Genomic DNA, 26,508 nt, shown 5'->3' with positions numbered 1-26,508 from the left:
GAGACATTTCTTGCAAGGTGTGGCATTAATCTAATAATTCTGTCTTGACGTGTGTGTGTTGTGGGGGGGAGGCAGGAGTGTTGCTAGCACACTGGAGTGTCTTTTTTTTTTTTTAATTAACGTATTTACTTTGAGATAATTGTAGACTCACAATTACATAGAAATAGCATGAAGAGATCCCAGGCACCCTTTATCCAGCTTCCCCAATGATAATACCTTGCAAAACTAGAGTACAATATTACAACCAGCATATTAACATCGATAGAGTCAAGATACAAACTTCTCTACCACGGTGAGGACTTTCACAGCCACAGTCTCTTCCCTCCCTCCGCCACCTTCTTAGCCTCTCCAAACCACTAATCTGTTCTCCGCTTCTATAATTTTGTCATTTCAAGGATGGCATATAAATGGAATCATGTAATAGGTAACCTTTTGGAATGGGCTTTTTCCCACTCTGCATACTTCTCTTGAGAGTCATGCTAGTGGTTGTGTGCATCAATAGTTTGTTCTGTTTGACTGGTGAGGAATGTTCCATGTGTGCATGGGCCACAGTTTAATTCACCAATTAAGAGACATTTGGGTTGTTTCCAAGTTTGGGTTATACAAATAAAGCTGCTATAAATATTCATGTAGAGGTTTATGTGTAAACACGAGGTGCCATTTGTCTGGAAGAAATACCCAGGAGCACGATTGCTGGGCGGAAAAGGTGGTTGGATGTTTAGTGTTTTGAGAAACTGCGAGAAACTCTTTTCCCTGGAGGCTGTACCACTGGACATTTGCACGGCAAAGTGGGAGTGATCCAGTTTCTCTGTAGTCTCCTGGGCTTGGTGGTTGTCACTGTTTAACGTTAGCCTCTGTGATGGGTTGTACTGACATCGTATTGTGCTTCGAATGTGCATCTCTCTAATGGGCAGTGGTGGCCCGTTTGCAGTTAAGATCTCCTCTTCAGCGCATACCTCTCCCTGTCTTTTGCCCATACTCAGAATGGATTGTTTGCTTTTTTTTTTTTTTTAAGATTTTTAAAATTTATTTATTTGGGGGGGAGGGGCAGAGGCAGAAGCAGAGGGAGAGAATCTCAAGCAGACTCCCTGCTGAGTGGGGGGCCCAAGGTGGGGCTCAACCCTACCATGACGAGAGCATAGCGTGAGCCCAAACCAAGAGTAGGACGCCTAGCTGACTGCTCCCAGGCGCGCCGATTGTTTGCTTTTATTTCCTGTTGAATTTTCAGAGTTTTTTTAATATAGTTTAGAGTCTAGCTTTTTGTCAGATAGTCAGGGTGCAAACATTTTCTCCCACTCTAAGCTGGTCTAGTCCTCTGACCGTGTTAACGGGTCCTCTCACAGAGCAAAAATGTTTTAATTTTGATGAAGTCCAATGTATCTTTTTCCCTTCATGGATTGTGCCTTTGGTGTCCAGTCTAGGAATTGTTTGCCTCGCCTTAGATTCCCCCAAATTTTCTTTTTTTAAGTTTTATGTTTGCATATTTTTATTTTTATTTTTTTATTATTTTTTTAATGTTTGCATTTAAATCCGTCATCCATTTTGAGTTAATTTTTCAGGGTCTGAATGTTAGCAGCATCTTGGCTGCTTTTCCTTATTAGAGGAAGGAGCAGGTCCAAGGGAAGTATGTCTCCTGGGCATACATAAGCTGCCGCCGGGCTTGACGCCTGTGTTCCCAGACAGGATGCCCTCTGCAGCACGGCTGTGTCAGTGGCCCCTGGGCTGGTGCAAGGAGGTGGCCCCAGCTGCCTGCGTGTTCAGGATTCTTGAGTTAGCCTCTGTTGGGTGCACAAAATGACAACGTGACTTATGTATTCAAACTAAGTGGTTTCCATTTATTTATTTATTTTTAAAGGTTTTATTTATTTGACAGAGAGAGACACAGCGAGAGAGGGAACCCAAGCAGGGGGAGTGGGAGAGGGAGAAGCAGACTCCCCGCTGAGCAGGGAGCCCGATGCGGGGCTCGATCCCAGGACCACGGGATCATGACCTGAGCCGAAGGCAGATGCTTAACCATCTGAGCCACCCAGGCGCCCCATAAGTGGTTTCCATTTAATGTTAATGCTGGGTTCAGGGTGCAGAAATTGCTTAGATGTGAATTTTGTTCCTACTATGATAGAAGTATTTGTCAACTCAGAAGCACACCCTTGGGTCCTTAATTCGGAAAAACAGCCAGCAGTTCTGTCCAAAGAACCTTACAAGGGGTACAGCTGGAGGGGATCATGGAAAGAGCTCTACTTCAGTGTTTCCCAAAGTGTGCTCCACGGAACACAGAGGTACCCTGTGACAAAAGAGTTCTGTGGCCCAGTGGGTGTGGGGCTGCATACCTCTGTTCCCCTCCTTCCTCTTTGTAGAATCATGATTCTTAACACTTTGTCAAAGGTTTTGAGGAGGCTTGCAATCGATAAATCTGTTTAGTGTTAACTCAGTGCTCCCCATTTATTTGACCTCCTAAACCCGCTGTATCACACGCAGGACATGTTTTTGGAACTGATTTATTCCAGTGTCTATCTTTTAGACTTGGAGAAACGAAGGGCCCCCAATGTTGAGGGCTTCAGGGGCCCGACGCCCACAGGAGCGCAGCGCGTGATTTCCGCTCACCTCCCCCTGCCTCTCCTGCAGCCACCTGACCGGGGTCCGTGGCTCTGGCCCGGGTGCGAGTCCTGCAGTCGTACCGCCGCACGGGGAGCCCCAAACACGGAGCAGTGAATTGTACGGGCAGAAAGATCGGGCACCAGAAGACCCCTGAGTCGGCCCTACGTGGCCAATGCCAAGTGCTGGGCGAGGACCAGGAGGAGCAGAGCATCGAGGGGACGGGGCGGGGTGCTCTAGAGACATTCCGCAGCAAGCGTTGGGGGGACTCAGTGAAATGTGTCAAGTATTCACGGAAGGCGGGAGAGGAAGGCAGCAGGGCGCGGGGCTTTCTGCTGGAGCATGGACCCGCTGGCCCTGCTGGGGAGCCCGGGAAGAAGAGCAGGCTGGGAGGAGGGGAGAGGAGATGCACTTGGTCTGGGGGTGCGGGACCGGAGCCCGTGGGGGGCGGGGCGCCGCAGGAAGGGGCGGGAGGAGGGGGAGGGCTGCGGGCGGCCGGGCTGCTCTGGGAAGAGAGCCGCGGAGCAGCGCCCCGAGTCTCGGCGGCGGCGGGGAGGGCGAGCCCCAGTCCCGAGACGGCGCTCCTCGCCGGCAGGGGGCGCGTGTGCTGTCCCCGCGGCGTCGCGACACAATGAAGCGTCTGGGAGACATTATGTTGCCTGACCTTCTGCACAGGAACCCTTGCAACAAAGTTACTCCAGGCGAGCGCGCGCTGCGAGGAGCGGCAGGCGGGGCTGCGGGCCGCGCGGCTCCGGGGCCTGCGGGCGGGCGACGAGGCTGCAGGTGACAGCAGCCTAGCCTACGGCAGGGAGGCCCCCGGCCGGCGATTGCGGCGAGAGACAACCGGCTGGGGGTGTGAGGGAGAAGAGGCAGAACCAGAGCGGGCACTGGGGGACGTGCTAGTTCACCAGCAAGAGAGAGAGAACACTCAGCGTGGGAACGAGTGAGCACAGAGGGAGCGGGAGAAGCAGACTTCCCGCTGAGCGGGGGCTCCATTCCAGGACTCCGGGATCATGACGGGAGCTGAAGGCGGACCCTTAACCCACTGAACCACACAGGCGCCCCTCGTGGTTATTATTTTAAAAAGGTTTTATTGTGAAATACACAGAGGGTACAGAAAATACACATAAAAAATAAACGTGCAGCTTGAGACTTGCAAATGAACAGCAGTATTGCTGGAAGGTGCATTTCCCACGGGTCAAAAGCTCCACGGCCCCTCCGTGGTCACAGCACCTCGCCCTTCCCCACCCCCCAGCAGTACCCACCATATTGACTCCTGGTGACCACCTTCTGGTTTACCTTAAGCTTTTTACTAGTTATGTATCCCTAAACACTATAGTTTAATTTTGTCGGTTTTGGAACTTTTATAGATGTAATCATGGAGTAGGGCTGATGGTTTCTTTCACTCACCGTTCTTGAAATTCATCCATATTTGAAGGATCTTCATTTTCATCGCTAGGGTTTCACTTTAGGAGTATTATATCCCTGCCTGATGGATAGCTGGGTGGTACCCAGTCCTGGCCTCCTGTGCATCCTGGTCCCTTCCCATGCTCCCAGACACGCGTTTCAGCAGCTCATCTACCTAGGGCCGTGTGTTAGCTTTTCCAGGTGCTGCCAAACATTTTTCTCCAAAATGATTGTATGGATTCACACTCCGACAGTAACACTCTTGAGAGAAGGTAGATGTGGATCTGAAGAGCCTGAAGAAGGAAGATTTGACCAAACAGAGGGCGCGTCACACAGGGCACTGTACACCATATTAAGGATTTGGGACCACATGCAGATGGCAATGGGGAGCCAATGAAGGGTTTTTGTTCGAACAGAGCAGGCACAAAATCGGATTTGTGACCACACAAAGATGACTATTGGGTGGTGAGCCACAAGGGTAATTTCAGGGGCTTTTCAGGTGGTCCAGGCCACCTTGAGGGGTGGGGGTGGTCAGCAGAGGATTGGGAGAGGGCTGCATGGGCATCTGGGAGGCTGATGCCATGGCACCAACCCCATTCATATCAATGATTTGCTGAAGATCAGTGTCCTTTTAAGTTTCTCTCCAGAGGAAATCAAGGTTTTCTGGCACTTTTTAGGGATGTCCTTGAGAATTGCAAAGAGCGGGCAGTGAGCCTATTTAGGATGCTAAGCTCCTTGCAGGCAGGGCTCTTAGTCTTTGCATCACCCTGGGCGGCAGAAACACTCAGTTCCTGGCACCCAATATGCGGGTAACACGTTTACAGGATGAAGGAATGCGCAGGCAAGGGTGTCAAAAACGATGGTGAGCACGTTTGGATTGCATTTCACTTTCAGACTTCTAATCACCCGCCAACTAGGAGAGAAAGGAGGTAACTGTTGGCTGGCTTCCCTGAAAAGGAGCCCAAAATAGTTGGATCAGGGGTCTTGAAGAACGGAGGAGGAATGGGTAGGAGGGACTACTTTCCCAAGTACAAGGCGGGTAAGTACAGAGACACATGGAGGAGTATGATGGGGCCCGAGAAAGGCCCCGCGGGAAGAACCTGCAGAGGCCCCAGAGCGCTGCAGAGGAGCTTGGGTTTGAGCTCATCATTCATGGCAGCTAAAATTTACCAAAAACTTACTGTTCAAGTTTGGTTTGTTTGTTTGTTTGTTTGTTTTTTACATGATTATCTGGGTTCTTGGCCGGGAGGTGGCGGTGTGGTCGTGTGCGAGGGCCAGCACGCGTTCAAGTTCAAGCTCGGGGCTGGGAGCAAGCTTCCCGACATTCATGTTTCGGTAATAACTTAAAGAAAAACGCCAGGCTGGGAGGCTGGGGCGCCAGGACTCCAACAGCACGCCTGCACTGTGTCCAAGTTCCCGAGGCCGAGGTGGGGGCGTAAGGGTGGGAAGGGCGGTGCGCCCCCCCAGCACCCCTCTCCGGCCCCCCACCGAGCAGCCAGAACCGGCTCCCCACGCGCGCGGAGGCGGCGGGGAAAACAAGGGGTGTGTTTTCTTTTCTTTCTTCCCGGCCTCTGGCGGCAATGCCAGGCTGGCCCGCTCCGCCCAGTCGGGGAAGACGTCGCTCCTCTGAGTGGCTGGGAGGGGTCCCCGGTCTTGCGTCCTCCCCCGCGGCGGGGCCCCCGCACCCCCCCGACCCCCCGACCCCGGGTCCGCACCGCCCCCGCCCCCGCCCCCGCCCCCGCCCCCATTGCCCCCGCGGGTCCCCGTTCCCGCCCCGCGCCGGGCTCCCGGCCGCCAGCGCGCCGACCCCGCTCCTCCTCCCCTCTCCCCTCCCCCCTCCTTCCCCTCTTCTCCGCCCCTCCCTCCTCCGCTTCCTCCCCTCTCTCCTCCCCTCCCTCTCTCTTTCGCCCCTCCCTCCTCCCCTCCCTCCTCCCCTCCCTCCTCCCCTCCCTCCTCCCCTCCCTCCTCCCCTCCCTCCTCCCCTCCCTCCCTCTTTCGCCCCTCCCTCCTCCCCTCCCTCTCTCTTTCGCCCCTCCCTCCTCCTCCCCCCCCGCCCGCCCGCCCGCCCGCCGCCTCCGCCCGCCGCCCCGGCCGCGTCGGGTAAACCTGTTTGGCTAGGCGGCCGCGCCGGGGCGGATCGTGCGGCCGGCGGCTCCCTCCCGGCTCGCGGCGTCGGGGCCCGTGGCGCGCGCGCGCGGCCGCCCCTCGGCCCCGGAGCCCCTCGGCGGCGCCACCATGTACTCGGGAGCCGGCCCCGGTGAGTCCTCGCGCGCGGGCGCCGGCCCGGCCGCTCGCGCTCGTCCCCGCGGCGCCGGCGGCGGTTGGCGGGCGGTTGGCGGGCGGGGGGCGCGGGCCGGGGGGGTGGGCGGCGGCGGCGGCGGCGGCGGCGGGCGGGGGTGTGGGGGGGGCGAGGCCGGGGCTGGGGAGGGGCCCCGGGGCGGGCGGCGGCGGCGGCGGGGGGCCCCCGGGGGAAGGCCGGCGGGACCCGGCCGGCGGCCGTTGCCTCGGCCCACCGCGGGCGCGCAGCCCCGGGCCTCCTCGGGCCCCGAGTCGTCGGGGCGCCCCGCGCGGCCTGGGCCCTTCCCGCGCCCTGAGCCCCGCGGGTGGAGCCGGAGCCCGGGGCCGGGGCCGCGCGGCCCGCGTGTAGGCCCGAGGCCCGCGCCCGCCGCCTCGCCCGCCGCCCGGCCCGGGCGGCCTCCTGCGCCCGGCCCCGCTGCGCCCCGCGGGGCCGGCGGGGATGGCGGGGCCGGTCCGGCTCTAAGCGCCGGAGGGGGTTCGGGCCCGGTGGCGCCGAGCTCGGGGTGCGGACGGCGGGGGCCGGGGCCGCGCGGCTCCGGCGCCAGACCGAGCCCGGCGAGCCTGGAGCGCACTCAGTTTCGTTTTTCTCTTTGCCAGCACTTCTGCGGCCCCTTCTCTGAAGGAAAGTCTGGAAATGCTGAATTTTGGCCAATTCCTGTTGGTAGTTAGGACTGTAGACTGAGAGGGACGGGAAGCGGCACCTTAAAACCCTAAAGCTGCGTGCGTCTCATTTTCATTCCAGACACGCCGGCTCCTTATTCAAGTGCTAATTGCCTTTTACAATTTACTAGAAGACGGTGAGGAGATGTGTTGATTCCCTTAGCACCCCTTCTTACTAGTCCGCTCTCTTTCTTTGGAAAAGTTCTAAAAAACTTAAAGGAGTAACGCATTCCCCCCCTTGTTTTAACTGTGCCGTGGAAGGGCGGCTGAGGTGCTGGGCCAAGAAAATGGTCAAGTGTTGTAAAGCTTTTTTCCTTCTCCCGCCAGGCACGTGGCTCCTAAATTTCCCGCTGGCCCTGCCACTTGGACAGGGCATTGCCCGTCCCCTTTGTCCGCCAGGCTGCAGCCGGCTGCGGGCCCTGCAGGCACCAGCCTCGGCCCTGGCCCCGTTGCTCGGCGTCCTCCCGGGCCTGGCCCTGCACGGCCCCATGCTGATGGGGCCCCGGCTTGACCTGTGCCAGATTTGCTCCAAGTGAGGGCGTCTGGAAGCCCCCTCTCGATCCACTCAGGTTCCTTGACCTGGTCCCTCACTGCTGTGTCTGTTCACAAACAGCTCTATGCCTTGTGAATTCTGAGTGTCTTTTTTTCTGATGGTCACTTAATTTGAAAGCTGCTCCAAGGCTGAGTGAGACCAACTTTTAAGCCCTTCCAGGCTCTTGGTAGTTTGATTGAAGAATGGTTTTAATACTGCACCTGGGAGGTTACTCAGGTCTGGTGGGGAAGGGCCCTGGGCTCTGTTGGCACAGTCCTGAGGGCCAATTCGGCTTCTTGAGACCCTGGGCAGTCGGTTTCCCTCCCTTCCCCACCCCGCATGGAATGGCAGGGTAGCCCCTCACCTAGCCGAGTGAGGCTCTCCCAGGAGCCACTGTAGTGTTAGCCAATACAACGTGGCTTTTTTTTTTTCAGATCTTCAGTTTAAAAGTTGAAGGCCCCGAAAAAGTAAGGAACCTTGAGGAAGGTCAAGCTTTGTGTTGTGTCTCAAGTTAATAAATCCATAGGATGGCTCGCTGAATTGGTGATGTTCATTTTGAAGATAGACAACAGAGGCTCCCGTAGGTTAAGAACCTTGCCAAGGTCATATGGCCGGTGAGCATTAGGACGATCTGTCTGATCCCAAGCTGACTCTGTACACTCTCCTTAAAGAGGTGGTCTCCGGTCCTTTTGACCTTGACCCACAGTCAGAAGTACCTGTTACATCTAGACTGGACTGGTGTGCGCGTGCGCTCAGGTATAATTGAAATGAGAGCTTTGGGAAGCACTGCTTACCCTGAGCTGTGTGCTCTGCACGGGGCTGTTTTTCTTGCCTTTCATTTTCCAAAACCTGTAGCCCTCTGGATCTCCAGGCTCCTTTCTGGCCCCTAACACCTTTTGGAAGAATCTTGCTCTGCTGTGGGCCTCTGCATTGTGGCGTGGTGGGGAGAGGGCCCCATGGTTCACCGACAAACCTGCCCTGGAATTGGACAGCTTTGGTTGAAGAAAAATAAATGGGTCTGTAGGATAGTTCTTAGCTAATGGCGCGATGGGAACAAACCCAAATTTCAGGCTCTGTGAGTGTGCTGTAATTATAAGGCTGTGTGCAGTTCAGTTTTATTCTACATACTAAGGCTTTTAATTTGGCTTGAACTTTTGGAGTAGTTTCTTCAATGAAACACTTTTTAATGTTACATTTCCTAATTTAGAATCATGAAATTGTGCAGTCTGGATTGTAGAAAAATCACAAATCATTTTGCTACTTCCAATTTTAATACACTTATTAAGCAACTTACTAAGTAAATTAAGTCAAAAGGTAGAGCTCACAGTAGGTAAATGTTATGCTCGTGATAAATGCTATTACATATGTGAATTAGTGTTTGTGCTCTGAGGTTTGTTATGTAACTACTTCTTCGTTTTTTTTAACTATTTCAAAGAGTTGGTGGTTCAGGTGGGTTCTCCAGTGATGACCCTGAACCTTCAGAGATGCACAGCTGAGTTTGTCGTTGTTGTTGATGTTGAACGACTTAAAGATCTTACTATGTCCGAGGGATCCTGTTCTAAGGGGATTGTTTCTTTGGTTTTATAGTGCTCAAGCTACTGTGACTTACAGCCCTCTGGGCATTGCTACAAAGTAACTTTTGTGACCTAGAAGTCTTGTTTGAGAGGTATTTAACCTGGATTGTGACTTTGAGAATAACTGGCTCTCTGCCTGGTTTCTGGTGCCATTGGGTTCCTCCTGCTCCCCACGTCTCCCCCCACCCCAGTTATCAGCGGGGCTCTGTCCTGGTTGCCAGTGACGGTGTGCGTTTGCCATACAGCAGACGTCCCTCGGTCCTGGTGAGGCTGCTGCAGGCCAGACGGTGCGGATCTGTTGTTACAGACCTTGAAGAAACTAACTGTAAATAAGTGTGTAGGAAAACAAGATGGAAAAACTTCAACTCCTCAAACCTGTCTGGTTTTCAGAAGCAGGGTATTATTTCTCGTTACCTTCAAATTTCAGTGTCACAACTTGGAACAATGTCAGTCCGGTTTATTCTTTGTAATGAGTGTTACGTGTGTCTGGTAAAATATGTTTTTGTTTCATGAATCATTACTGTGGGTGTTCAAAGTGTAACACTTGAGTTTTTTTAATAGTGTCTATTGTGAAATAGTTTGAGTGACGAGTACGATATCCGCCCGTTTTTCCATCACCAAGCCTCAGCAGCTATCGAGATGATCTGCGTTGGCTTCAGATGTTTTCCCCTTTTCCCCTTTTGCTTTGCGGAGATACTCGAAAGCCATTTCCAGATCTGTCATTTCACCCCAAATACTTAAGGACCCTGCCTAAAGAATAGGGCAAACCCAGTGCCATTTCACAACAGTCCATAGTCAAGTTCTCTTGTTATCTCAGAAGTGTGTTTACAGTGGGTTGTGTTGGATTGTGGATTTTAATAAAAGTTCACACATAAATTTGGTTTTGTGTCTTTTGGGGCCCTTTAATCTGGACTTTAAAGCTAGCACCCCTCCCCCGCCCGTCCCCCTGCTGTGGACTGGCTGGAGACACTTAATCTTTAAAATCCCTTTTCTTCAGAGTATGTTTATCCCCCCTCTCCCGTTTTCTAAAAAGAGCCCTGTTGTTCAGGATGCCTCTGTTTTGTTGAATAAGGCTGGTTGGAGACCCAGTTGCCTGTGATTTTAATTCTGACACATTTATCTTAAGCAGTGTTTGTAGGCAGACCCCTGTGCATCTGGAAGTTTCCGTTGCAGAAGAATCTTGTTCTGGGCAGAAGGGATGTTTTAGGATGTATAGAAAACATGGATGGTACTTGTGAAGCGTGTTGCATTTGTGCATCTTCAGAGAAGGTGGGGATGTCTCTTCCCCAGGTTTGGGTAGGGCCTCTGCAGTGTGAGGTGGGGAGATCTCCTCAGTCACCTTCTATGTTTGCTCCTGACCATTTCTCCAGACTTCTTGGCTCTGCCCCCAGCTTTGTCACCTCGTCCTCTGTGGATGACCCCAAGTGTGGCGCCGTGGCCGTGGGCGCTCTAGCCAGTTTAAATATCACTAAGGTACACTGTTCTAATTTTTTTCCCCTGCTTTTCTCTCTCAAAGTTTAAAAACCTGAAACCACTGATTGGTCTCTGGGTCCTTACTCTTCATGACCAAACACCTGTGCCATTCTAATTTATCTTTCAATAGAGCTGTACCCTGGGTGACCGGACAGTTTATTGTCTACCCTGGAAACTTTTGTAAGTGAACCAGGGTGGCGGGGTGGCTCCTAATTATTTCCCTGAGACAACAGGCATGCCCCAGGGCTGCCTGGGCGAATCAGGATGGATGTCTCCCAGACTCAAAGCATTTCTTACATCTTGGGCTTGTAGATTGGCTCAAAAATAAAGGGCTTAAACATTTTATTTATTTATTTTAAAGATCTACATGCAACATGGTGCTCGAACTCATGACCCGGAGATTAAGAGTCTGCATGCTCTGCCAACTGAGCTAGCCAGGCCCCGTGGGCTCACTTATTTTAAATTTGTGTCATTCTTCAGTGGCTTTTCTCTTACTGAAATCCTCCTAAGGTCTGAAGGATGCAGGCCTGGTCTTGGAGAGATGGCCACTGATTTTTCCATCGCTAGCTGCAGGCTGGAGGCAGCGCCCCCTCCGCTCCAGCCCACCCGCCTGCTAGAACTTGAAAGCCCCACCTTTTAATCTTCCTTTTACTTCCCTCAAGTCACAGCTCAAGCAGTGGACAGGGATTGTCATTGGCGCCAGCCTTGAGGTGTCCCGCGTCTCAGTTTCTTCATCCGTAAGCAGGGCATTGGGCCTGGCTGGCTTCGGGCCCCTCGTGTCTCCCCTCTGCTGACTTCTGCCATGGCTGGGGCTGAGGAAGGAGCCAGAGATCCCTGGGAACCCTGTACGTGAGGGCCCAGGGGCCACGTGCACGTGACAAGGAAGGTGCGTCAGCCCACCCACAGCTTTGCTGATTCTGACAGCACTGCAAGCGAAGAGGGGCTTTGTGGGGCGCCCAGAGGGCTCAGGCGGTTAAGCATCTGACTCTTGATTTTGGCTCAGGTCCTGAGCTCAGTTGTGGGATTGGGCTCCACGCTCATGGGGGAGTCTGCTTCTCTCCTTCGCCCTCTGCCCCTCCCCCCGCTCCTGTGAGCACGCTCTCCAGCTCTCTCTCTGTAAAATAAATAAATAGATCTTAAAAAAAGAGAAGAGGGGTCTTGGCGGCAGCGTGGGGGACAGTATGTGGAAGTGGGAAAGGGGAATTGTAGGCAGGTGGTCAGAGCCTGAGACCGTGGTGCCCCCCCCCCCACCCCGGGTGGGATGGCTTTGGTGGAGTGATGGACAGGCCCCCTGGGGTCCCCTCTGAACGTGAGCTTGGGCCCGGGTTTGGATCTTGGCGTCTGTACTTACTAGACGGGGTCCACTTACTCGGTGACATCTGCTGGTATCTGGGCCCCCAACTACCCCTTCTTCGCTCCGAAACTGTGGCCAGCTGTGTCATTTTTCTAAGCCTCTGTTTGCACACCCGGAAAATGAGGCTAAGAGCCCTGACCTCACTGTCCTCAGAGAGGACAGAGTGAGATGTGCTGAGTAGCCCTGGGCTGGATCTTCACTCTCAAGTGAGGGTGGGTGTGGATTTGCACCGTGGTCTGGCCCTGCCCTCTTGCCGGGCAGGAAGTTCAGAAGGCGTGAATGAGCACACCGCGCAGAGCCCGCCCAAAGGAAGCATCCACAGGTGGTGGTTGGGGAGCCGGCTGCATCCCCGTCTCGTGACCACATTGGTGAACCTCTGGAGAGACACCCAGCGGGGCATCACTACATCTAGCTTTGTTATGGGCAGATGATGACAATGTCAGCAAAAGTACGACATGATAGGAGACCGGCAGGCTGTGGGGAAGAGAGTCACACGTGGCATTTGGACATGTTGAGACTGAGCGGGGCCCTGGGGAAGGGGGCTGGAAGGCCTCAGTGAGGTGGAGGACAGCGCTGAGGGCCAAGGGGGGAGCGGCCTCATGGGCCTGCCCACAGCTGGGGCTCAGTGAGTGGGAGCTGGGGACCCTGGGGGAGTGAGCCCCACTTCTCTAGCCTAACAGCTGGTTGAAGAATCACCCGAAGATCCTGGAAATTAAAATTTGCAAATGTCCCAGGTGGTTGCCTTGGTATACGGGGTTTGAGACCCGCTGATGTGAGGAGTGGGGCTGGGAGAGGAGATAAAAATGAGCCTAGCTCAGGACCCAGGAGCATCTTCATTACCAGTGAGAGAAATGTGAAGAGAGTGGGCTTGCTGGCCCTGGGCCCATGTTTCTGGGAGGCGAAAGTGTGGAGGCTCCAAAGCGGACTTTGTGATTGACCAGAACAAGTCAGGCTTACCTATCTGTGGCTCCCTTTTCTGATAAAGCTGCCAGGTCTGATTCATGAAGGCCCCTCCTTCCTTGAGCTGCCCCGCACGGTTCCGTGTTGCTTTGAATACAGCCTATCACACCTTTGCTTAGAGCTGGGACAGAAGACTTGGAAGGGTTACTTCTGGAGGCTTCAGTAAGTTCCCAGTGAAAACTGTTCTGTTTCCGTCGTTAAGAACCCATAGCAGCACACCCAGAACTATAGGGAGCCTTAAAACCAGCCAGACGCAGGGATCAAGGTGGTTCCTCCCCTGAATGTCTTTCACTGTAACTCAGACCCATCTCGAGGGTCATCTGGGGCAGTCACCTGAGGGGCAGCACTGGGTCGTTTTTCAAGTTATTCTGGGTGTTTTGGCTCTGAACTCTGGTACTTAAGAGTTGACACATAAAAGGTCAGAATACTGGGGTTCCATAGGTCAGAGCCATTTGAGAAACTTGTCAGCTTTGACTCAAAGCAGAATAATACAACCACTGGGAATTTTGTGTACAATGTCTTGTTCATTTGTTTGTGGGGGAGCTTGAGCCTGGTGGGCCCGTCCACAGGGTTGAGGACTAAGTGGGGGTGCTTCATGAACTCGATGGGGGGAGGCCCTCCAGTGGGAGCTTGTTCACCACACGGTCAGGCCCCTCGGGTCGATCTTGCTTTAACCAAGCTTATGCAGGGTACGAAGGTGGGAGGGCATTTGACACAACTGGATGGCTGCTTCTTCGCCTCAGTTACAGGTGGTGACCGACCCTCTGGCCCCGAAAGCATTTGCACTCACGTCCTTGGCACCGTCCTCCTTGGAGCAGGGTCCTGTCCACGTGCAGGGGGCTGGGCAGGGCGCGAGAAGGACCAGGCTCCAGAAGAGGTGACTCCCCGGGCCTTATGGCTAGCAGGCCGGGCAACCTTTGTTCCTCTGTAGAAACAAAGGAATTGATAGAGAAATACTAGTGAAAGGTGGGGAGAAAGCCAAGGAAGATGTGCAGAGAGTGAGAACTCTGGACAGAGGCTGGGGGCCAAGGTGCCTGCAGACCCTGGGGCTTGTTAGTGTCACTGTGGCATCGTGGTCCCCCCCCCCCCCCCGGGCCATGACAAACCCAGGGCACAGGCTCCACGTCGGGCCAACCTCACTTGCATCCTGGCTGAACCTCCGTGTCCTCCTCATATGGAGAATGAGCACCTGATGGTGGAGGTGCTTTGATCAGACGAGATAACGCAGGCAGATTGCAATGGCTTGCTACGGTGCTCGCTGGGTGCACGGAAGGCGCCTGCTAACTATTACTGTTTCTACTGTGTCAGTGTATCCTTGTCTGCTGAGCACCAGAGCCCCTGTGGGTGGGTGCCCGAGCTCCGATCTTGCCCTTCCTCTCCTTGGTTGACCTCTGGGTCTTCTCCTTGCAAGCGGTGAGGGATAAGAAAACATTTTAAAAAAACCACGTCCCTGATAAACATCCTCTGCCGGGTGCCTGGTGTTCTTGGCTGCCTCGTGGGGCTCAGTACCAGGGAAATGAAAGCTCGGCCTTGGTGCTCTGAGCTAGTGTCCCTGTCAGCATCCCTCAGAAGGGCCCCAAGTCTAATGCGGTGTGGGGATGAAGCCTGCTCACGAGGGCTCACGGTAGTTGGGGACCCGCCTCGCCTGGTCCCATAGACAGGAGTGATGCTGACAAAGCACCAGGCTCTGTCTCTAAGCCATGCGTCCGGTCACAACCGGGTGGAACCCAAACGCAATTTTCTGCTTGTAGTTTCTATGTGGGGACCCTAGAGTGGCCGCGTCAGCGACTGGGGACGGGGGGGACACTGCTGGGGAGGCTTTGTTCCTTATGCGTGCGGCTGCTTCAAGAAGCGTGCCGTTCGTGAAATGTTCAAGCACATGGCTCACTGCAAGAACATCGAGTTAGACTGGGAAGGTGTCTCAGAGCACCGGTGACTGGTAATTACAACTTAACCTTGAGCTGTAGGCAGTGAAGCCTTTTGGGGATGAACAATCAGGAACTTGTGTGAGGGGAGATGGACGGTCAGAACAAGAGCCACACCAGTGAGGTAGCTGTGAAGCGTGTCTGGGGTACCTGCCAAAGGTGAAGGCCAGGGAGCAGCGTAGGGGCGGGGACAGTGCAGGTGCATCGAGAAGGTGCTCTTGGAGCGAGACCCAGAAGAGGAGGGAGGGGGGTGAGGTGAGAGGGGCAGGCAGGTGCAGGCTGAGGGTGGGGAAGTCAGCATCGGCCGGGCCTGGAGTCTGTGAAGGACTTCATGCCCAGGAGGGACTGAGCAGAGGAGAGGCGTCGGCTGAGTTTTTTAAAGTGATCCGTGTGGCCGCCGTGTTAAGAACAGACCAGCGAGGGCGGGTGGAGGCAGGGAGTCTGCCTGGAGGAGGCCGCTGTGCGGGGGCTGAGCCTGGGCCAGGTGGAAGAGGTGAGGGAGTAGGAGCGTGTGTGACCCGCCCCCCCACTGGCCCCCAGAGCTCCTTGCTTCCTCTGGAGCCCTCTTTGCCGTCCCTCCCGCCCTTGTTGTTCCGTGCAGACCCCAGTCATGCTGCTTTATTTACACATCTTCAGGAGCAAGCTATGCAAGGGAAGGGGGTCTCTCTGCCCTCGTCCCCCAGTCCTCCTTAGGAGGTCCTCTAGTTACCAGTCTAGAGACGACTCCTCCTCACTGTCCTGGGCGACCCAGCTCCTCTTCAGATCCGCCCGGTGACTCGTGTGATGTGGATTTTCACAGGTGACTGAGTCAGGATCCAGCTAAGGCTCACATTGTGATTGGTTGACGTGTCTTTTCAATATCTTTTCAAAAGTAACAGCTTTATTGATGTATAACTCATGTACCATGCAATTTGCCATTTAAAGCATAACATTTAGTGTGTCTTAGTCCACTTACAGACTTATGCAGCCACTCCCACAGTGTCTGGACATGGTGCCCCTCCAGAGAAACCCTGTGCCTCTAGGTGTCACCCCCACCACCCCGCCCTCCCCGGCCGCAAACAGCCATGTCCCGGCTCTTCATCTGTAGCTTCCTCCTCCTCCCCCACTTCTCGCTGTTTCTTGGTGGAAGAAGCTGGCTGGGTGGGCTTGTTTCCCACACTCTGGATTTGGCTGATGACATCTTGGTGTAATCCAACATGTTCCTCTGTCCTGTGTGGTTTCCTGCAAATCAGTGGTCAGACCCAAAGACTTGATCCGGTGCAGGTTCTACTTTTTGGGGTTTGAGGACTTTCGGACGCTGATACTCCACCACTGATGCAGGCCCGCCCTCAGGAGGCAGGTCTGTCCGCTTTCCTCATGGCCCTTGCTGTTGGTTGGCGGTCATTAGGCTCCGTCACTTCATTAGGGTGTGATGCTGATGTTCTGCTTCTGCAGTAAAAACTTCCCCTGGTCAGCTGTTCGGTAGTGGGTGTATCTTGAAGGCAGAGGAATGTCCGGGAGCAGCCTGAAGGCAGGACAACCTGTTGAGAAGACAGACGGGTCTGGGCAGGCTGCTGCGGAGTGCTGGGGGAGGCCTGGAGCTGTGGAGGTGATGCCGTGGGGTGGCAGGGACCCCCTGAGGGTGGTTAGCACGTGTGTGACAGGAGGAGTTGGGAGTCTTCATGCACCTACAGGTGGGGAGGTGCTAAGATTTTCGCCGGTGGCAGAGCAGAGCGGGTAGAGGGGAGCCTGCACATGGGGCCGGAGCCGAGACCCTTCCCCCGAGCTGGCCTGAGAAGAACCCTGGGGTCGTTGATGATGGGGGAAGGAAGGAGCAGCTGAGGCAAGTTTTGTTTTTTATTTTTTAATTTTTTTTTAAAAAGATTTATTTATTTATCTTGGGGGAGAGGGGGAGAGGGACAGAGAATCCTCCAGCTGAGCACGGAGCCTGACCGGGGCTTGATCTCACCCTGAGATCGCGACTGGAGCCCAAACCGAGAGTCGGATGCCTAACCAACTGAACCACCCAGGCGCCCCACTTTTGTCTGGGCTACGTGTAAGGCAACTCTCGGAAATCCAGGAGAAAAAAATCCATTGTCTTCACTTGGCACATTTATTGTACCCAGTGTGTTTTCCCTGGTGGTCAGTGTCCTTCATTAACAAATGCATTAAACTGCATTTGCTTGCGCCCTGGATCCTCTTGGTTATCTTTGGTCTATTTCCCAGTGTCCACCGTAGTGTTTTCTTTTTCCTCACTAAATGTTTATTCCATTTAATTGTTAATGTTTTACTCTAGGGACTTGAAACTTGTGAACACTTTTGGAAAACTCCCACCCGCGGGCCGCCTGAGCCCTTTTTCTGGCTGCAGCCCTCCCTTGCCCTCGTGACTGCGGCTCCCCGTGGAAGTGGTCTCTCCCACCTCTGTCTGGCGTGGAAGGTGGCAGCTGTCCCTCGAGGGTGATGTGTGTTAAGCTGTCTGGAGGGAACAGCACTGTGGGGGCCACTTTATGAAATGATTTACTTACACAGGTAATGGATGTTCATGGGAAAAGTCAGATCCTAGTGTATCAAAGAGCAGACGGTGACAAGTCTTCCTTCTCCGCCAGCCTCCCAGCTCCCCTCTCGTGAGCACGTGTCTAGATGTTGGTAGGTTCAGTGTGCACCCCACGAGTCTGTTCCACTGAGCCTGGCTGTTGATCTGGCCAGTGGAGGTGCAGCGAGGGGCGCTGACTGCCTCCCTCTTTGCTCCCATCAGTCATTTCCAGAGCTGTGCCCTCAGGAGCTAGGCCTGGAGGTGGCCTGTGCTGGGTGGGAGGCATGGCCTGCCGCGCCCAGCTAGAAGCTTCGTGAGTGTGGGATCCGGCCTCGCCCCCTCTGGGCTGTGCAGCCCCAGAGCGCTCCTGAGCCTGTTTTTAGCTCCGTGTCTTCATGTGTGAGAAGGGGACAGCTATCTCATCTGCCTTCCTGTGAGGGTTTGAGGCATTGACACGTGTCAGTGCCCCCAGCCCTGGCCTGCTGCCAGAGCCAGACTATGGCCTGGGACCAAGCAGGGAGCTGTGCTGTCCCTGGGGCTGAAGGCCCCTGTGAAGAGCTGGTGAACCTTTCAGTCATGGAATTCTAGAGGTGAATTCAGGAAAAAATGGATGTCTTGGCTGAAAATTCTCTAGAAGATAAATGCTATGAAGTAGCATTTATAGAATAGATGGTAAGAAATTTGGTTGTAAAGCTGAAGGAACTCTGGCATTTTTATTTTATTTTATTTTTATTTTCTTGGTCTTTAGAGGAAAAGCAAAGAATTAGGTTGACTTTTTGAGGGATTTAAATTTCATTCCATCAGGGAGTCCTCTCCCTCCGATGACCAATGACTTAAGAGTCCTGGCTGCTTGGAGCATGGTGCTGAGCCTGAGCCCGGGCTCGTCGGAGAAGGCGCCCCGGTGGGTGATCCGTGCTTCTGTAGGGGCAGCAAGCGGGGGGGCCCCGCGGGCTGGGGGTACCATCCCTGCCGAACTTCAAGGATGAAATTAAGTTGTAGTTTGCAAGACACACTGTTAAGTTTTCCAATGGTACCCGGTGTCATTCCAATAAACGTTTATTTGAGACATGGTTTGTATTTTATTTTTGCACGTTTTTATTGAAATAAGGTAGTTTTAAGTCCATGTTGTAGAATGATGGTTGTTAAGGAGTCTTGCAGTCATCTTTTGGATGCTGTGAGAGGGTTGTTTGCCTTGTTCTAGACAACTCCAGTCTCCCTGGTGGCGCCCCCCCCCCCCCCCCCCCCCGGCCTACAGTGCTCTCGGCCACTGTTGATATTATTTTGTGTGGTCTTTTCCAAGTGTGTCTGTATCGTTAACAAGGGAAAAAGAAAAATATTAGATGTTTCAAAGAGGACATTCTTTCAAAATGTCATAGCCTTTTTTAAAAATTGAGGTAAAATTCACTCAACACAAGGCATTTTATTTTTTTTCCTTAAGATTTTATTTTTAAGTAACCTTTACACCCAGAGTGGGGCTCAGACTCACAAGCCGGAGATCAAGAGCTGCACACTGCCCTGAATGAGCCAGCCGGGTGCCCTATCACAAGATGTTGTAAGTGAATGATTCAGGGGTGTTCAGTAAAGTCACAGGGGAGTGCATCCATTACCTCTAGCAGGTTCCAAAACATTTTCATCACCCCAAAAAGAAGCCCTGTGCCCGAGGTCCCTACCCCCGGCCCTGGGCAACCACCATTCTGCGTCCTGTCTTGATGAGTTGTTTAACCTGGATATTTTATATAAATGGAATCCAAAATTGTATGAGCTTCTACGTCTGGCTTTGACTGAGCACGATGTTTCCAGGTTCACATGGCACGTGTCGGCACCCCACCCCTCCTTACGCTCCAGTGCTCCATTGTATGCATGTCTTGCAGTTTGTTTGTTCATCTGTTGGTGGACATTTGGGTTGTTTCTACCTTTCGACTATTGTGAATACTGCTGCCATGAGTGTTCATGTAACAGTTGGTGCGTGGACATGTTTTCATTTCCCTTGGACACGTACTGGGAGCGGAATTGCAGGGTTATACTCTGTGACTGAGGAGCCGTCAGACTGTTTTCCACAGCGGCTGCACCATTTTACATTCCCACCAAGTGTCGAAGGTTCCAGTTTCTCCACGTCCTTACCAATACTTACTGTTATCACGGCCTTTTAGAAAATGAAATTCTTAATGTAATAACCTATTTTTGCATACTTTATTATTTACCAAAGTGCCAAAAAAAACCCCCTAGGTTTAACCATGTTTTGCCCAGATCTTAACAGCTATGATAAGTTTAATATACTTAATAGCTATAAGATAAGGTCCATTTCTTCATGCCAGATTTGGAGTGTGTTTGAGCCTGGAGAGCTAGAAACGACACAATAAAGCTAAGTGCACTTTAGTAGGGCAGGAAAGAATACGAGAGTCCGGTACCCAGAGTCAGGCCCATACGTCTAATGGCAGAGATGTTCACTCTTGGAAAAAAGGATGGTGTGCCAGCTATGCACTTGGCATCGTACCCGGTGCTGGGGACACAGCGGTGAATGCACACTCAAGCAGCTCCTGCCCTCTGAACTCACTGTCTGAGTCATGAACACAGACACGAATCAAATGGTCACCCACAAATCCACGGAAAAGAGCAGATGTTTTTAGTGCAGGTGGGATGGGGAGCACGTTCCCGGAGCCAGGAGGGAATATGACAGGGAGCATGGCTTGTCGGGGGCCTAGGATGGGGCTGGACAGGTTCAGGGGCAGAGGGCGCCCTGGGCACGGTGCTCTCAATCCAGAACGCCAGGAGCAGGGGACAGAGCTGCACAAGCACCGTGTGTGTTTCTAAGGGTCCTGCTGGCCACGGTGGTGAACAGGTGGGGAGTGGCTCGGAGATGGCCAGCGCGGCCCACCGGACAGGCACTTCGGGCAGCGGATGGAGCAGATGGGGACAGTGGCTAGAGATGGCTGACTTTGGTTTCTTCGGTTTGCCTGGGTGGTGCTGGGCACTAATGGAAGTGAGCAGATTTACGTTGTTTGCAGACTTTGAGAAGAAGTTTTAAAGGACTTGTTCATGAGGAAAAATTCAAACGTGCACAGTAGAGAAAATAGAAGGAGCCCCCATGGTGATGGGCACCATCACTCCACTCACCAATTTGGTCCAGCCTTGCTCGCCTATTTCTCCCCGCCCCTTATCCTCCATTATTTGACGCTTCATTTCATTGCCTTCCTAGATATTCTTTTGTTTGGTTTTTTTAAAGATTTTATTTATTTATTTGACAGAGACACAGCAAGATCTTGACATATTTGAGACTTGGGGAGAAGTGGCTAAAGTAGTACCGGGTTCCCATCTGAGCTTCCCCCTAAGGTTATCTTACAGACTCATGGGACAGTTGCCAACACCAAGAAATTGGCATTCGGGTAGCGGCGCTGTTATCTAAGCCACAGATCTGAATCCAGTTTGGCTGTTAGTCTGAGTAGGTCTGCTTTCTGGACACATCGCGTCCGTTTCAGGACCCCCTCCAGCCTGGAGGCCCTCATGGCATTTGTTGTCACATCTCTTGTACTGTCCAGTCTGCAGCAGCCCCTTTCTTTGTCTTTTGTGACCTTGACGTGGAGCCCTTTCGAGGAGTGCCCGTGTCCTTCCAACACAACCCCTGTTATGTTTCAGTATTTCCTGTTTGGACCTACGAGCTGCCCTAGGCTCACCTTGTATTTTTCTGCCCGGTCCATCCTGTCAGGGAGCCCTTGTTCCTTTTATTGGAGAATGGTGAAAGCAAGTAAGCCCGGGGCCCTGGGTGTGTGCTTGCTGTTGGGGCGTCCTTGTGGTAGACACAGCTAGGAAATAAGTGTATCTGTTCTCACACATGCATGCGCATCTATATTTATCTGTCCTGTATATCTATGAAAACCCGTGAGTTCATGCTGATACTTCTGATTCCAGTCCAATACCCCAAGGTTTATTCTAGCTTTCCTCTTTCCTTATTTATAACTTCTTTACCAGATAGTGAGAAGTCTGTGTCTGGTTATCCACAATACATTCAGACCTAGTACATAGAAAGTGGTTTCAGAATTGCTACCCAGTATCCCTGGGAGAAACAAATGTACTAGCTAGGGGATTGATGTCTGTGTGTGGCTTTCTTGTGTTTAGCCAAATAATAGGCAGTCAGAACCTTGTCTTCCAGAGCCCCTCCGCTGGCTCCTCTCTCCTCTGCTCCCTTCCCTCTGACAGTTCCTGTCTGCATCATGCCTGTAGGAGCCCACCTGGGCTACATGGCATTCCTGTTGTATGTCTCATGTCCTTGCTTCCAGTTCTAGTGTATGAGAAATTCCGTTCAGTGTCTGTGGAGGGTAATGAGTAGTCTGGAGCGGAAAATGAAATTGTGTTGCGGTTAAAATCTGAAACAAATCCAGGAGAGCCAGAACCCCCAGCCTCCCTATAGAATTGGTCTTGGTGTTGCTCAAGTAAATGTGGGAGTTGCTTCGGAGAGTTGCTACCAAGTATGCATCAGAGCCTGAAGAGCAACTTGGTAACAGTTGCCGCTGACTGCCAGGTGACTCCGTTTGCTACATGTCGATACACTGTGTGCTCGGGTCAGCAAGGCTGACGGGCCGGTAGATGAGGCTGGCGGGCGGCCTCCCAGGACAAGCACTGCGGCCCTCATCAGAGCAGTCGCTCCACGCAGTCCGCTTGTGGTGTGGGCTCTCCCCACAGGCAGTGTGGCCTTCCGATTCCAGTTTTCCAAAAAGTATTCTTCTCTTCATGATAAAGGGAATACATCTCATCTCAAAGCATTTAGAAGATACTGACATAAATAGAAAAAAGTCACCCCGTAATAATCCTTGGGAGGGAGCGTTAACACGTGTGAGGTTATTTCTAGACGTTTTTTCCTCTTCTTCCACCCACCCCTGCCCCCTTCTCAACCCCATTCATGACCTTCATCCCAGTCTGCTCTTCCAGTGTGAAAGGGGGGCAGGCAGATAGTGGTTCCGCTCAGAAATCCGTCTCACGTTAGCAGTGAGGATCCGGGCACCACCCCAAATTATTACTTTCCTTACTCATAAGTTTAAGGCATCAGACATTTTTTTTCTTGTCTTTTTTTTTAAGATTTTATTTTTGAGTAATCTCTACACCTGTGGGCCTTGAACTCACAACCCTGAGCTCAAGAGTTGCATGCTCTTCCAACTGAGTCAGCTGGGCGCCCCTAGACTTTTTTTCCCTACATATATATAGACAGTTGGGATTCACCTGCATTTCTAAGTTTATGTTGCTGCTGCTCACCTCGTATCTGGAGCATTTCTGAGTGCTGTTGATCTGCGTGTGGGGCGGAGGGACCCGTGTTTAAAGTGAAAAGATGATGGCCGTACCCGCGAGTCAGGTGGTGGCTTCCTTCGGAACACAGGCCGGGAGCACAGGCAGCTGGGGCCTGATGCCCGACTCCGGGCCCCCTAGCTGTGCGGCACTTCTGTGCCTCGGTCTTCTCGTGAGGTGGACTGGGTGTAGAAATTCCCCCCGATTTGGGAAGATTCAGGGGATTATAAATGGCTGCCTGGCCTGCGGCAAGCAGTCCTGTTAGCTGCTGGTTTCAGGGTCCTTCTTCTTCCGTGTACGTCTAGCACACCCCCTTTCCTTCAGAGCACTTTTTTGGTCCCAGGGGAAGTGTTGAGGGGATGATTTGGTGTCTGTCTCTCACTAACTAGAAGCTGCCAGAGGGCAGGACCTGACACGGTTCCTGGTTCAGAAGAGGTGGAGGCAGAGGGTGCGTGTGTGCGAGTGCATGCACGTGTGTGTGTGTGTGTAGGGTGGGGGACTAGACTGCTTAATAAGACCACATAGGCACTGAGGTATAAACAGTTAATGCTAAAACATGTCTTCCCCAAGGGGTTGATCACAGAAGCCCCTCTAGTAAGCTGACTTCATTCATAAGGGTGGGGGGGGCTCCAGGACATCTGCTGAGCACCCGCTGTGTGGGTCCATACCCCAAGGCTAACAGTAGAGGGTCCCTGGGTTCACATCCTGGCTTCTCTCATCACACTGGCTCTCGATGAGGAAACATTTATGAGGTGGGGATAATGAAAGTACCAATTTTAGTTATTATAATGAATATTAATATAAAATTACATATCCTAGAATTATCAGGATAATGAATGTGGTACATTTTATATACAATATAGAGACATTTAGTTATAACAAATAACTCGATATATTTATTCATCTTAATTCTGGATCATCATGATTGTTAATTATGTAGAATAATTAATTGTTCTATCATAATTAACAGTCATTACTGTGAAAGGAAAATGGGTTACTACATGGAAAATGCCTCCTGGTGCCTAGGATGTGCTCAGTACATGTTACTTATGAGAGCGATTATGTTAGTGGGTAGAAGAAATGGCATGGCTCCTTTGGTGGGGGAGTATGCCCTGCTTGGGGAATTTAAAAATTACGCTGCATGGTAAGTTTGTGCCAGTGTTGTGTGTTGCCTGAGGCTGGTGAGGGCTGCAGAAAGCAGGGTGCTGATATGGTAGGTGGTGGGGTTCCTTGGGGAGCTCTCGCTGTGGCCTGGATGATGGGCCGCAGAAATTGTGCAGAGCTCGGTTATGGGGTGCCCATGCAGGGATGTGGATGACTCAGTGCAAATGCTGTATAGTCCCCCGAAGATCCCACACTGAGTCCTACAGGACGGCGCGTCCGTCTGTCCACGGAATTTTCCATCATGCTCCTGAAAGGCACATCTCCCGGCTTAGCTGCTTCGATTAGAGATTGCAAACCGACACAGAGGAGTGTGGCACGTGTTTCTCGTAAAACACCCTTCTTTGAACGGGAACAGATTTTTCTGATTCTTGTAAGTGACTCTTCCCGTATTCGGTCCTGGTTGTTTGGTTGGACGCTGTCAAAGTTGTTTTCTAAACAAAGCCCCAGAAGAAACAAAGCAGACACGTTTGTGCTGTAACTCAATAGTGTGTCTTAATTGGAAACAGACCTTGGTGTGGAGGGGCTCTTAGGTGCAGGAAAGGGGGATGTCTCTGCCTGTAACAAAGTAGAGACCTGGAAACGGACACTTGCAGGAGGCTTGTCTACATTTTAAAAACAAAACAAAACAAAAACCCCCAAACCACTCTGGACGTGTTTAAACTTCATGTAACCTGTGTTTCTCGCATGCGCCCCCCTGCCTCTGAACTTGCTGCAGTCTGCAGACGTGATTTCTGACCTGACGTGTGCCCTGTAATATCGGCTGTTGGTCAGGTAGCGGAGAGCTTCCCTTTTCATTTTGGTACTTTGGCTTTGAGTTCGAGCTGCCGCCGCTGCTCAAGTAAGATTTCGGTGTCACGGAAGCTGTGCTGCGTGCTAGGCAGGCACCGCTGGTTCCAGCATGGCCCGAGAGCAGCCGCCTTGTGGACCCCGGGACCGAGAGCAGGTGCGGACAGCTGGTGGCATCAGGCCTGCTCCTGGGCCATCAGGACCTGAATCCTGCACAGTGCCCTGTCACCATCCACGTCATTACATTCTTGTTTATTTTAAAAGTGGTCTGTTTTAAATGCTTGCATTTGGCAAATCATGGTCTTTAGCTTTAAAACTATTTACAGCATGATTACAGGACCTAGGAGACAGTTAATAGTGGAAGTGTGCGGAAGGTAGTGAATAGGTGCGTGGCAGGGACCCTCAGGATGGCCACAGGCCTGTGTGTGATGAAGATGAGGAGGAGAATCACACGCGTGCAGTTGGAGGCTCAGGAAGTGACTCGAGCTGCAGAGGGAAGTGGCCGGGGGTGAGGGAGGAAGTCAGGTCACTAACAGCAGCTCATATGGGTGTCCTGCCTGCTTGTGTACCGTGCACCTGTGCAGTGCTTTAGGAGTGTTGACATGACCCTAGCTGGTACTGCTGGTTAGGAAACTGAGGCACACGGAGGTGCAGGGCACAAAGCAGGAAGTGCCGGAGCCCAGAAATGGAGCTGGGCACCCGTCTTGCACGTTCCAGGACCTTGACCCGTGGGTGTCGTCAGGACAGGCCAGTGCACCTGTTCCGGGGGTTGAACACACGCGGAGAGTAGCTTGCGTTGCTTTGCCATAATTATTGCAAATGTAGAGGACTCTTTGAGAGAACTCTTTGTGGTAGCATAAACTTCCCCAAGGAATAAAAAGAAAAAATTGACTTGGAACTAGTGGGTTTGGATTTTCTAGTATTTTGTTTTATTTTTATTTTTTAAAGATTTTATTTATTTGACAGAGAGACACAGCGAGAGAGGGAACACAAGCAGGGGGAGTGGGAGAGGGAGAAGCAGGCTTCCCGCGGAGCAGGGAGCCCAATGTGGGGCTCGATCCCAGGACCCCAGGATCATGACCTAAGCTGAAGGCAGACGTTTAACCAACTGAGCCACCCAGGCACCCCTTCTATATGCTTTTCTGAAGGATGATGACCAGAATTGGGTAATAGGATGTAAGGCCCTTTTTGAAGCAGAGCTTCTGGATCCCTGGATGATCTCCCCCTCTTTTTACATCAGAACAAAAAGGGCTGCACTTATGGGGGTGGCCCAGTGAGCCATGGTGGCTGTTTGGGGTGCCCCTGGCCTGTGCTTTATGTTGCTCACCGTGGTTTGTGCACTGACCTTCACGTAGCCTGTGTCATGGTAGCGCATCCGCACGTTGAGCTCTGTTTCCGCTGTGGGCTGGTGGCATTGCCGTCTGTGCGTGCAGTTGGCACGTTAGTGCAGGGGCACAAGGGGACCTGAATTCGGTGGTGGGTTGTTTTAAGATTGAGCTATAAAATAGGAAGGCAGACTTCTTAGCATTTCCAAAAGCCTGCAGATGATTTCCTCTCCCCTCTTGCTGGGATCACCTCCGACCGAGCCCCCAGGGCTGGTGAGGACCAGTCATCAGGCCTGTAATCCTCCAGCTTAGGAGCTGGGCGAGAAAGCTGTTTGCTCACTGGAAGTGGTGAAGAGCACCTGTTTGCGCAAATCTTTTCCCTGGTGAAATTTTATGTATTTTGAAGTGAATGATGTTTGCTGCTTTTGAGTTGAGCACTTGATAAATAGTTGTTTCAGCTGAAGTAACTGAATAAACTTGGAGGTAATGTGATGATTTGCCAAAGCCTCCCCCTCCCCCCCTCCAAAAAACAGTATCAGAACTATGCACTGGTCCCTATATTACAAGACTCGGACAGGTCACTGTTCACACAGACTGCGTACTCGCCTCCCTCTCCATTCTGGGTGGTTTCTATCAAAGGAGAATACTAACCCAGTGAATCCAAAGACATTT

The 26,508-nt window shown here is 52.5% G+C and overlaps 1 protein-coding gene and 1 pseudogene across 3 annotated transcripts in view; one reads left to right on the top strand and one right to left on the bottom strand.

Moving 5' to 3' along the window:
- The first annotated feature begins 6,142 nt into the window (after window positions 1-6,142).
- Window positions 6,143-26,508, top strand: part of AGO2 (argonaute RISC catalytic component 2) — a 109,349-nt gene continuing 88,983 nt past the window's right edge. Inside the window, exon 1 of one of the 3 annotated variants that reach the window (XM_027598832.2) lies at window positions 6,143-6,256. In XM_027598832.2, coding sequence (XP_027454633.1) covers window positions 6,235-6,256 — 22 coding nt within the window. In that variant the 5' untranslated portion in view covers window positions 6,143-6,234. The remainder of the gene's footprint in view (window positions 6,257-26,508) is intronic. The other 2 variants (XM_027598826.2, XM_027598840.2) reach the window with 2 other exon arrangements.
- Window positions 22,149-22,325, bottom strand: LOC113917865 (annotated as a pseudogene).

The sequence above is a fragment of the Zalophus californianus genome, chromosome 4, assembly GCF_009762305.2.
Source record: "Zalophus californianus isolate mZalCal1 chromosome 4, mZalCal1.pri.v2, whole genome shotgun sequence".
Taxonomy (NCBI): Eukaryota; Metazoa; Chordata; class Mammalia; order Carnivora; family Otariidae; genus Zalophus; species Zalophus californianus.
Note: the sequence above shows the minus strand (reverse complement) of the source record. Positions and strands in the feature narration are given on the sequence as shown.